A 13,061-nucleotide genomic window follows, 5' to 3' on the forward strand; every position below is an offset into this window, starting at 1 on the left:
CTGCATTCTATATAGGTTTCAACATAACTGAGCGTAAATATATAGATTAAAAATTGAAATATGTAAAAAAATATGCAAATAGCCTATGTTTCTATTCTATTAAAATTTGAAAACTGTGGATTTACTTTTAAAACATTGTATTATCTATTACATACATTGATAATTCATCAACACCATGATGTAGTATATAGAGAAGTTAATTTGATGTTTCGTAATTATTAAATCTATTTATTCGTTTAAACTGATTCTTCCTCTTTAATCTCCCAGTTTGTATCATTTTCTATCTGCTTGACGTCATTGTAAATATGCCCACCATGATCTTAAAGTTTAATGACATGTATTCTCCACCAGATGTCACTGGCTCCACATTGAGGAGATAATGCCACCCCCTCCCTGCTTTATAAACTGGAATCATTGTACTTGAGTCATAATTCCACATAAAAGTGGACACACCTCACTTAAGATGACTAACCAGTGATATTTGTGTATATTTCCCTTTTATCCGGCTGGTTACACAGAACTCATTTGAGAGACATAGTTTACATACTCATCAATACTAACAAATATTATGATATCTGCCATGTTACTGTTTGTAAGCTGTAAATTAATTATATACACTAAATAGACTTAAACCTGGGCAACTTACTATTTACTGTGAATGAAAAGTTTGTGTTTTCTGACTCACAAACAGGGAGGGAGCCTGGGTTGATTATCTCAGCTTCCCAAATAGCATCAGTGTTACAACATCACAGCTCAGACACGTTCTTACCTGCATTAATAAGTTTCATTGCATCACTGATGAGACATAAGCCCATAAAATACACAAGACTCGTCTGACTGGCAGAGTTTCACAACTTAACAGAAGACAAACACTGACAAACACCAAGTCCAGTATCGTGTTCCTGGTGAGACAAGACAGGCTGTAGAAACTGCTAATTAATGTCTCCTGTGGATCTGGAGGAGCTCGGTCAAGTCTGAGATGCATTATGGGAAATGTAGGATCTGAAGAAATGGATCAAATCAAGGACAACCACATAGACCCCAAAACCCCTAAACTAGAATACCTCAAAACAACTGCAAATAAACCCAAAACAACAACTAGTGACACAAAACTATACTTGACTCCAGAAAACCAACCAGAAGTGGCAAGAACTACAAATACTCACACAGGTCCGTTCCCTTTGTCCCATCATTCGACCAATGATGTAGGAACTACTAACTTTAAGATGAAAGTTTGTTGCATAAACATTTATACGATATATTAGTTTTCGATAGAGTGGAATAGATGAGGGTTCCTTATCCAAACAGGCACATTGTGGTGAGTTAATAAAACCTTTTAAAGGGTTTCTACACTTGATCCCTGTCCTGGCTGTGTGGGTTTGAGGGAAATGTCCCTTTAACCAGAACATGAATGGAGGAACACTGGAGGTCACAAGAGCTCTGGGGGAGTGACGTCACTTTCCTGAACCTGGGCAACGGCCCCTGAGAGAGAGAGAGAGAGAGGGAGGGAGAGAGAGTTTTTAGAGGGAGAGTTAGAGGAAGGGAGAGAGAGGGAGCGAGAGAGAGAGAAAGAGAGAGAGAAGAGAGGAGAGAGAGTTTTAGAGGGAGAGTTAGAGGAAGGGAGAAAGAGGGAGAAGAGAGGAGAGAGAGTTTTAGAGGGAGAGTTAGAGGAAGTGATAAAGGGGGGGGAGACAGAGTTTTAGAGGGATATAGTCAGAGAATGATAGAGAGAGAGTTAGAGGGAGGGAGAGATAGAGAGTTAGAGGGAGGGGGAGAGAGAGAGAGAGCGAGAGAGCTTTAGAGGGAGGGAGAGAGTTAGAGAGAAAGAGAGAGTTAGAGGGAGGGAGAGAGTTAGAGGAAGGGAGGGAGAGAGAGAGAGAGAGAGGGAGTTTTAGAGGGAGGGAGAGAGAAGGAGAGGTAGAGAGAGAGAGAGATTTAGACAGAGGGAGAGAGAGAGAGTCAGTCCAGGAACAGCTCAACTTTTGAATGTGAGCGAGCCGAGCTGAGCCGAGCTGAGTCGAGCCGGGTCAGCGTGTCGCTCCGGACCGGGCTCCCTGTGTCTGCTCCCCCGCTCTGTGCACCTCCTGCTCGGCGTAGCTCTCCCCAGCGAGTCGCTGTTTCTCCCGGTTCGGCAGCTCAGAAGGCGGAGGTGAGTCCTGCTCGTATATCCCGCTGTCCCGCTGCTCTAACCCGGGTAAGATGACCCGTCCTCTGTCCCTCGTCCTGCTCCGTGCATTGATTTCACGTTTTATTTTCCTCGAAGCTTCACAAGCGGCACATTGAACAAGTCGCTGGTGCGCGCTCCCGCGGCGCTGTTTCAAAGGGTTCACTCTGATATTCAAGTGTTTTGTGTACAACGATGCAGGTCGCGCGCATTTCATAGTTTCTGAGCCGGACGAGCTGCAGCCTTCTCTCTGGTTTATTCACTTTCATACTTTATATGTACACGCACGACTTTCACTGTCTGAGGAGCTGATGGGAACATGCAGGTAACCAGTGGCTGTTTGCTGCTGGGGAACCAGTGTTACCAGTGCCTCACTCACTTCACTGGTTCTCTTTCTTTCCGCTACATTTGCATTTTGTATTATTACCGTTAACTTCTGATATGTATAGAGATGTTCTACCTCTTCTTGTTTATGGTTCTGAACTTGCATGCTAAGGCCGGGTCACTTATGAACTGCTGCTATTTCATTTGAATAATGTGCTAGGACATGTAAGTCATGTGTTGCCACAGGAGGTAAGAGTGTCCTCAGTGTTATTGATAATTAATAACCGATCATTATCATTATTGCATTTTTGTTTTTTATTTAAAATTTTCTTTTAAATAAACGTATTTATGAGAAGAGAATGACAAACACTTGATAAACAGCAAAACCCAAATGTGATATACATCAGTTTTGTGTTATTGCTTAAGCATTACATCCATATTGGACTTTTGTTATATTGCTATTGATGAATATTATATTGCAATAGTTATTGATATTACCTTAAAAAAAAATCTCAAACTCAATTCTCATTCTAACTCACTGTTTGCAAACCTTTTCTGAATACAAACATTTGAAAAGTATTTTCCCTTTAGGACCAAACTACCAGCCCTCAGGGGAATAAGTCTAAATGTTATACTTATAGATGAAATACAAGCAGACAGGTATAGGACCAATAAGGAATTAAGAAGGTTAATTGTGGCTGGAACTTTCGCCGAGGACCAGAAATGATGAAACTAGAAAGTTTTAAAAGGCTCTTACAGTGTAAACATACAGTCACCAGACATCCCCAAGGGTCCGCTGGTGATTTGAAACATCCCTGTAGGAAACCATCCAAAGCTGGAGACCATTTCCAGAAACAGGTTTAAATTAGAAATGCATGTGTTTTTAGTGCATTCCTAAAAAGTATCTATTATTACCTTTAACGAAGTTCCCCATTATTCCTACAGCTTGAGTTTAGAGTGTTATGATGAGCAGCATATTTAAGTTTTTATCAGAAAAACCAGACCATGGTCACTTTAACTTCCTGCTGCCGCTCTGCACATTTACTGATATCGACTGTAACTCGTGTGCAGTGTCCCCACACGGTGCAGAATCAGGTAGTTTGGTCTCTTCAGAAACTCTGAAACTCATGTGAACATGGAGTAAACATCGCTGGGGCCCGAGTTTAAACATCTGGATTTCTGTTTTCTTCACAGCCTTGACTGTGTGATAGAGTGAGTGACTGCATGGACCGGACTGAACATGAAGAGCCTTAAAGCCAAGTTTAGGAAAACTGATGTAAGTACTGTAACATGTGTTCATGGCTGTATGTAAAGTGTGTGCACACGCGTCTCCTGTGCGTGTGCATGTCTACATTGGCTGAGTCAGTGTCTGTGTATGTATGGCATGAGCAGTGGCAGATGATTTATGATCCAGCTTCTCCACCGTGGGATCAGCAGCGCCCGGTGGCTTGTTGATGTTTGTTTAAGAAAAGAAAAACAGTTCGGGAAAGTAAAATAAATGAAGTTTAACGATAGTGTCTAATCCATTCAGAGCTACTATATATTAAAATCATGCCCATGCTCAATTTGACAACTTGTTGGCTGTCATGAGCTGAAAAACGGGATCGCAAGGTTGAAAACCCACGATTTGTGGTGATAGCGATATGACACAGACTTTCATACATACAGACAACACAGAAACCGCACACCTCTCATGTTGAGTCACTCTGAAAGTTTTTTTTTTAATCAATCCTACAAAGACCACAAATATACATTTGCACTCTGACTCTGCACTGTCCCGGATGAGGATGGGACCCAGTCGATTATGACTCAGTCTTTAGGGAAGAGTTCCTCAATGTTGGTTCAGTCAATCACTCGGTCACAGCCTAAGATACCCTTCACTCACAGGAAGTGAGGCGTCTCCGTAGAGTCTGACTCATCTGTTGTCACGGTGATCATAATGACACAGAGTTTAATGCCAGACAGGAAAAGTCTGGAGGTTTGCCGGATGAATGGGATACGTTTCAGGGGATTGAGGGAGTGTCACAAGACTTCAGGGAGGAAATGGAGCGAAGAGAGCAAAGTAAAGAAGACACTCGTTTAATGTCGCCAGTTTCCGCGAAATTAAGAGTGTGTGGCGGGGCAGGATGGCGAGCGCCAGTTAAATATCATGCTGGGACTAGAGAGAGAGAGAGAGAGAGAGAGAGAGAAAGAGAGAGAGAGCCTGTCCCACAGAGGAATAATTAAGTGGAATACATGCTTTTACTCAATTATAGCCTCAACATACTTCACTGCCAGGCATAAACAGAGCATGGATTATTATAGAGAGCAAGACTTCTGCACTCAAACTCTTTCATAAGGAGCAGAAAACCGAAACTGCAATTTTGCATGCGCCTATGTCCTGATATTAGTAAATGATTGCAAGTTCAGTCAGCTATGTAGCATAACACAAAAGCTTCCATTGTTCTGGAAAATGTTGAGTCCAGGATTGGGCCGCAAAGGTCAAAATCATTCCTCCTCACTGAGCAAAAACGGTTTGAGGGCTGTTTTACCTTTTTACTTTCAAGTCAAAAGCTGCATCGTCACAGCAAAAGAAGTTTGAGATTGATGCTCCCTGAGTGAAATGCTCATCTGCGCTAAAGCAGCCCGGCTGTGGGCAGTTCTGAGAGAAGAAAGAGAGGAGCGGTGGATGTGAATGTTGCTTAGAAACACGACTGAAGCCATTTGCAGTCACGCATGCCTTTGCAGAGTTCACACCCACATAGATTGTCACAGTTGGGCGGCTTGGAATCGCTCATCATTTTTCACTTTATCTTTGAATTGTAATAAATTCCCTGTACATCAAGGTTCATGCAAAAAGTCCATCTTCCAAATCAATAGTGCAACCTCTCTGTATGTATGTCATGCTGCGTTTGCATTGATTATGTCCTATAATTAACAGTGTGTTTCTCTCCTGCTGCATGTGTCTAAAGAACTATGTTACAGATAAAGTAGTCGCACAGCCATGTTTGCAGAGGAAGCCTGGCTAAAACCTCGGCACTATTATTCTGCATACCTAATGATTAAAATAATGTTCAGGATCAAGCATGGCAAAAAAAAAGCCAGAATGTTTATCTGTTGAGCCAAGAGTCATTCCATTGCTTTTTATAGAAACCCCGAACAACCGTAATAGAAAGAAAATATCTCTTAAGTTCTATTTTAGACCGAGTGTGTCAGTGACAGATTACCAAGGAATGTTTCCCCCCCCCAAAAAAACAGCCCTTCAGTCTTTTCTTTAACAAAATAAAAGAAACTTAATACCCTTGTAAATAGTTTTTAATGAAGTCATGACATTGTCAGATAATGTGTAATGGACTATATGTTTTAGTGTTGAATATTTGCTAAGTGCTTCAAATGCTGAAAGCAGAAGGGAGCGGGGGTCTTAAGTCAAACACCTCTGCAGCAAGAGGCTTAAATAAAATAGACGAGTGAAAAATGAGACAGAGAACAGAATAGGATGTGTTTTTACTGTAATATGATACTAAATGTAGAGCTGACTGATAAGGCACAATAATAAAACCCTCACTGTATATTTTTCAAATTACAGCTAGAGACCACAACATAGTTTAAGAATAATAAAAAAAAAAGACACACTCTTTTATTTAAAGGTTCCAGTAAATCCATCCCAGTGAACCACCAATACCAAAGCCCTGGATCCAACTATGTAGAATGCAGCCAATAAGGACTATATTTACATGCACAAATAGTCTGACTATTGACCTTACTCTGGATAAGACTCTGATTATGTTGTTTACATGAGTTGCTATTAGACTCATCTCATCCATATTCCTGTTTACACGTTACAGAGCATAATCTGTTTACGACTCATGTCAACATTACGTCCTACTACCTATTTACCAGGGCACGCATCATCAAGGAGTTGGTTATTGCCTCTTCCAATATGATGTTATGATGCAATTCAGAAGTAAACATGTTATTGTTTCTCATTCCGTGTACGACCTTATTTGTGTAAAGGAAATATACTGTTTACATGGCAGTCTTACTCAGACTATTGTCTTTAACACTGGAATATTCGTGTCCATGTATATGTGTCTAATGCTTTAACTGCTCTGATATGCCGTAATTCCGTAAAACCTTTAATCTCAGCTTCATGATTCACACCACGCAAACACTTCACCTGTTCAACATCACAGATACACATACATTAATTTTTTAACTGTATTTTGTACTTCATGAATTTTTCAAACCTGAGAAATAATTCATGATCAACAGCAGACATTGTGTAACAGTTTCTGTACAAGACGTCTTCAATTTAATGCAGTCGTATAATGACATTTTGGGTTTAATCAATAAACTCAGGTAGGATAATAGTAACAAAGAGATACTGATTATAAATACACAACACCTGATCGGCCCTTATACCATTAGCTATGAAACAACTGCTGATGTTCACATAAGCAACTGTAGTGAGGCACTGATTAATAAAAGGATACTCTGTCAATGTACTTAAGGCACTCACAAGTCAATATGTGCCATCATGGATTTAATAACCCTGACGTCGTCCACTACATTTAGGTTTGATAAAAGCAGACCTTATTACCAATTTATCTTTACCTTACCAGTGTGTTTAATTGTCTGAAACATGTCTGACTGTGCAAAATGTTACAGCCAGTCAGACTCAGCAGAGAGTGTCACCAGGTTAAGTAGATCGGCTTTAATCAAACGCTGCACTGTGAATCCACTGTTAGGCTAAGCAGTGTGAAAAGGCCGCCTACAGTAAAGGTGCTTTCCAATCTCAATATTAAAGAGAATTATTGCCGCACAAAGGATTAACACAGAACAGCTGAATTGTGTGATTTTTCTCACAGATTACACAGCAGTGGTTATAGAGTAATAAAAGAGATCCGTGCCCTGCGGAAACACACGTGCTGCTTTATCAGAATCTGTGAGCAGGTGTGTAGGTAGTTATGCAAGGTCAAAGTGAATCAGCGGAATTCTTTCAAGAGTGTGTGTGTGTGTGTGTGTTCTGTTATACTTGCAGGTCTGTCTACTCGACTCTGTGCAAGCGTTTCTGTCTTTTTCTGCTGGATTATTTATCTGGAAAAGATTATTGACATTTTGGTTTTGTGGATCAATTCAGATAATCCTATTCGGCCAAACAGCAATCATAACAGTGAGTATAATGGAGGAGGTCCAGTGTGTGGGTGCGTGCGTGAGAGCAGCGTTAAAGACGAGCAGACGGTGTAATCTGGTTTCTGGGAACGGGTTTGGCAAACAGACACAGACAGATTTACAGGCTTCAGATGTGTCTGAACAGTCAACTGTCATAAATGCTTCTGCTGTCATCTGAACAGATGATGTTAATAAGAATGGCTCTTTTTTTATCATGCTCAGATTACACCTCATTGATGCAATGTCTATTCAGCTCAATCACTTTCACTTATTTTGACGCAAAGAGATTTTTTCTACAAACCCTTTGTTCCGTAGATGCTAAATCCCAAATGGGAAATGTTGTTTAAGCACAAGCATTTATACAACAGCTTTGTCTTGAAATACAGTAAGACTTTGTGTTTTTGTTATAGATTTAGTTGCATTTAGACTATATTCAGTTCCAGCTTTCAGGACTTTTCTATATGTTATCCTACAAATTTAGATATTGACAATGACAGAGTTTCACTAAGCAGCTCTAAAGACTTTACTATAATTCATTACATACAGTGAAGCAATGGAAACACCATTCTGTCATATAGAAAAAATTTGACTGTTTTTCTCGAGGGTGTCTTGAAACAAACTTAATCCCATAACAGTCGTGTGTAATTAGAGGAATCTTAATTAAATCTCGCCGTGCGTGTCGACCCTTTGAGACCACGTTTACAGCTCGGTCCCTGCTGTTCGAGCGGAGCTGCTCTAAATGACTTAATTTACTTACACTATTATCTTACTCTCAGCCCTTTACCACCATCCCCCAGGCACATTAGTGGCCGCGCTACGTGCACACACACAGTTACACGTACCCAGTCTTTGTTTGGTATCATCTCTGTTTTCTATTGTTGACAGCGGTTCTGGTACTAAACCCTCGACCAGCCCTTCATACTGTCGCTGTATTAAACCTCCTCCTGCAGCTGCTAGACTAAGCAGGATTACTGAGGGCGTACACACACACACACGATCCCCCCCTTATCATCCACTCTGTGTCTAATTGATGTGTGGATTACGCTGTCTCCTCTCACTCCACACAGCTGTTTCGTGGCTCCAGTTCATCCCGACTACGTGACACTGGAGACTAAACTGCGGGTTTACTGTTTACAGCATCTTTGGCACCTATAGGATCTGAGAGGAGCTGTGTAAATATTGGAGGAACAGTGTCCTGCTTATCAAACGTTGTAAAGTGTGTCCGCTGGAGCAGCTCCTCAGAGGGAATCACATGCTGATCATCTGAACGCATTTATGAAAAATGCCCTGAGCACAGTTCGGTTGACATTAAGTTACAATACTCCCTTGGCTTCTTAGTACGTCAGGGAATATTTAGCCATTAGAGAAATATGTTACACCCTACTTTTTCCATAACAGTTGAAACATAGCTCAGCCACAATATAAAAATCATTATATAGTAACCTATTAATGTAGCAGTCCATCAATTATAGGTTTCCTTTAAACTGAGGCGCATTCTGAAGTATCTCCACTTGGCTCTGTTTTATTTGGCCCCAGACTGACGTGGTTTGGCATTGAATGGTTTCTTCTGGCTGGGTGTAGCAAAAGGATATTAGTACTGAGAGGGACAGTAAAACCTCAGAGGCAGCTCGTAGCATTAATCTGGTAGAGGAGGTGGAGGAAGGGTGTGTGTCAGTCTGTGTTGGCCCTCGTCAGCAGGAGATAGTTGGAGGGATTACTACGACTCTGTTCACACTCACTACAGACAATAAAATTCAGATTATGTCCAGGAACCAGGGTGAAAACATGTTATTCAGTGTCAGCACATGTAAAGTCCATAGGCCAGCTAGAACAGAGAAGGAAAATCTGTTAGTATAAATTGATTATCACATTTGCAAACCTGCCTCAGGTCTGTTGGTGAGATGTTTTTGAGGGTTCAATGTGTTGCTTTCCTTAGTCTGTGTTGGTTTCAAGCACTTTTTACAAAAAGCTCCTGTTGTGTTTGTGGGTTTGCCCCTCGCTGTCTGGTATGTAAACGTAATGATTCCATATTCCATATTTCAGTTGGCAAGAGCACTTGGGTTTGCAATCATAGACTTGGTGGAATTTGAACGCTGCACACACACACACACACACACACACACACACACACACACACACAGTGCATTGCTGCTGCTCATTGACATAACTCAGGAAATACAGCACTCATTAAAACACTGGCAATCTTCAAGTACAGCTACTAGTGAAATGTGGTATTTTACCATTTTCTTACAGCAGAGTATTGTGATATCTTTCTAGTTTCAGTATCAGTCTTATGATGAAAACTCTCTTGTCTGTGTTTGTACCATAGGTTTGTACTAGTCTACATGCTAACAGTAGCATGGTGTGTCTGTGTCTTTGTGTGTGTGTGTGTGTGTGTGAAATAGTTAAATTAAATCCACGTCTGGGCAAAGGAAAATGGTTTAGAGTCCGTGTAACCATGGGTCCAATTAGAGCAGGACCTGCTGGCGGTATCTCTCTTTTCCTTATCTCCTGTGTAATGAACTGAACACATACGGCCGTGGAACCCGCACACACACTAAGCAGTGAGCACGGTTAAGTGTAATCCTTGTGTCTGTGCATGTGTTTGCATGCTAATTTTTGTGTGGGTGTGTGTTTGTGCATGGGCTTGTTTGTTTGCTGCGTGTGACAGGACACTGGTGATGATGTCTGCTGATTTGTGTTTATGAAAATTGATTTGTGGAGAGATACTTATCAAGTTGCAGTGTGGGAAGACTCACTGCACTGACACGTCCGTTGACGTGGTTCAAACCATAGACTAAAAAGATGGACGACATGACAAGTCGCCCCCTGGTGGCTTCAGAATAGGTCATAAACACATACACCCCCCCACCCACAAATTACTCAAAAATGTATTTTTCTGTCATGCAATGGGTGGAAGTGGAGACGCGTCGTCCATCTTTATATTCAGTCCATCGCTGAGAGCTACATGTAGGCGTCGCAATGATGTAAGACACAACTAATCTCTGATAATGATGGCGGCACCAGAAAGATGGACAGAAGCAGATAAGATGAATGAGGAATAGTTCCTTCTAAGCCACAGGGGAGGAGTGGTAAGGACTGAGGAGAGAGACGTAATGAGGGACAAGAGCTGAATAAGGGAAGAGATGATTCAAAGACTAAGATAAAGGAGGAGAGATTGTGGATGATGGGAAGAAAGCGACCCAGAGAGAAACCCCATTTGTGTAAGAAGGGCGGGCTGCACCCCCCCCCCCCCCCTTACTCGGTTCAGACTGGTTGTTTGGTTTGGCCTTCTCCGAACAACTGGAACAATATTCACGCCAGGAGATGGATAGAGGAAGGGTTACACTCAGTTCACCTGAAAAAACGATGAGAACTTTCCTTCACGAGACACTTTTGGCGATGCACTGCTGTGATTTGCTGCTCACTTCCGAGAACTGTTCCCACTCGTTTGTTGGCCTACATGTGTTTTTACTTCTGTCTAATGATTTAAGTGATGGAAGTGAAAGACAGCTTTATGGATACAGCTTTAAAGTCTAGCAGCCAGATGAACACAGTTTCCTCTTTTTTAGGTTTGTCGTACAAAATTGTCAAATATGACCAAGCAGCTCAACAATGGTCAACGAGGCCTTTTGACTCTTCTTTAAGTCCTTCTTACCCCGACTGTGTGTGAGCATCTATGAACTTCCTGCCCTTTCTCAACTGAGCAGTACAGTATATTTTTGCCTTACTCCACTGACTTTATGACCAGCCCTCCAGCGTAATGAGGCTGGTCCCTTTCCAAGTCCAGCCGTGTTTATTTATAGGGCAGGAAAGGCTATTTGTGTCAAGAGGAAGTGTTGCATGAGGGCTGCTTTTTACTGGAGGTCATCTTACACCCATAAATGACCCAATGCTCGACTTCTGCATCAATCCTTTATCTTTAAAACAACTTTTCAATGACAAGAAGAATGTAAGAACACATATTTCAAGAGTTACAGCAGCAGACCTGAATACAAAATTCCTGAAACTTAGCTTGTGCTCACATTTTCTATGAATGAGTCCATGAGTACACAATGGCTTTGTTTTCTTAGAGTCATGGTGGCCTCGTAGTATTTTTGGAACGACACAAGTTGTTTATAAGAGGAGCACAAGAGAGGCACTAAAATGATAAGTAATTAGTGGGGTCAAAGGGAAATGTTTGGAGTAGAGTTAGAATAATGTGAGTTTTTCAAGGGCTGATACTGAAGTGGAGTGAGGGCAGGACAGGCTGATGGAGGACGTGGTGACAGTTTAGTGTTTTTCTTTTTCTCTTTGTGAAATTTAAGTGGAAAGGCTCCCCATGTCTTATTTTAACTGTTAAATACAATGGAGTTCCACTGCTGTGTGAAGAGTTTTAGGGCAAAGTCATCAAATTTTAAGAAAAATATCAAATCACCATTAAAAAAATAACTGAAATAATGACTTAAACTTAAAATTTCACATTTATTGGATTACAGTCATCAATCAGTTGTGTATTCCTTAAACTCCATGATTGTTAAGAGTGTGGGTTGAGCTGCAATATTCTTCTGGACACACCCGGCCGAGCGGAACAGAGCTCAAACTTGTCCGAGATTTCAGGCACATGCATTGTAAAGAATCAAGCAGACGACTGAACCCGAATATAATTTCAAAACTTTTGTCCGAATCCAGGCCGACTCGGCCCCAATGAGCTCGGGTCAGGTATCCACAAACTAATGCACATACATTAATAATATATTTACTGTATCAATGTTTGCTAATTATTTGATAGATAGGATTCTTTATTTATTCCCAAGGGAAAATTGCGGCGTCAAAGTCACGGTGCACAAGTCCAAATTGTAAAAATTGTAGTTTATTCTAAAACAAAGTTGCCAAATAAGAGAAATGTTGTAAATATGTTGCATTATATAAATGTGTGGTCCAGTATTGTGAAACACGTAACAGCATGTTTCATTATGAGAGCAACCATCTGGCCTTTGTTTAGCAGTCGTGTCTACGGACTCTCTTATTCTGGGTTTCAGAGTCTAGTACACTATTGTGGTGTGTGTGTACGTGTATAACGTGTGTGTGTGTGTGTGCATGATCTGTGTTTGTGCTCCGGAGGACAGTAAGCAGTTTCAGCTGTGGCCCCAGAGAAAGGATGTATTGTTTGAGGACAACTGAGCATCTGCTTTGTTGCAGATAAGGGGTTTGAAGTTAACAGCCACTGCTGATCAAAAGGCTCTGATATTGTAGATGTGTCAGACTCTCTTTCCTTCACTATTTCTTTTCCTTCTTTCTTGTCCTGTACATTGTTCAGCCTTCCATCCTCTCCCCCCCTTCCTGTCTGTGGTGCCCTCCCATGTCTCTCAAACAAAGAATTTTTCATGCAATGTGAATGGAAAGTGTTATTTCCCTCTGGAGTTCAATCTGTGTTGTTTGT

The 13,061-nt window shown here is 41.2% G+C and overlaps 1 protein-coding gene across 1 annotated transcript in view; it reads left to right on the top strand.

Moving 5' to 3' along the window:
* Positions 1-1,880: 1,880 nt before the first annotated feature.
* Positions 1,881-13,061, top strand: part of rai14 (retinoic acid induced 14) — a 32,362-nt gene continuing 21,181 nt past the window's right edge. Inside the window, exons 1-2 of the mRNA XM_061072056.1 lie at positions 1,881-2,149; positions 3,683-3,764. Coding sequence (XP_060928039.1) covers positions 3,729-3,764 — 36 coding nt within the window. The 5' untranslated portion in view covers positions 1,881-2,149; positions 3,683-3,728. The remainder of the gene's footprint in view (positions 2,150-3,682; positions 3,765-13,061) is intronic.

The sequence above is a fragment of the Limanda limanda genome, chromosome 1 (assembly GCF_963576545.1).
Source record: "Limanda limanda chromosome 1, fLimLim1.1, whole genome shotgun sequence".
Lineage (NCBI taxonomy): Eukaryota > Metazoa > Chordata > Actinopteri > Pleuronectiformes > Pleuronectidae > Limanda > Limanda limanda.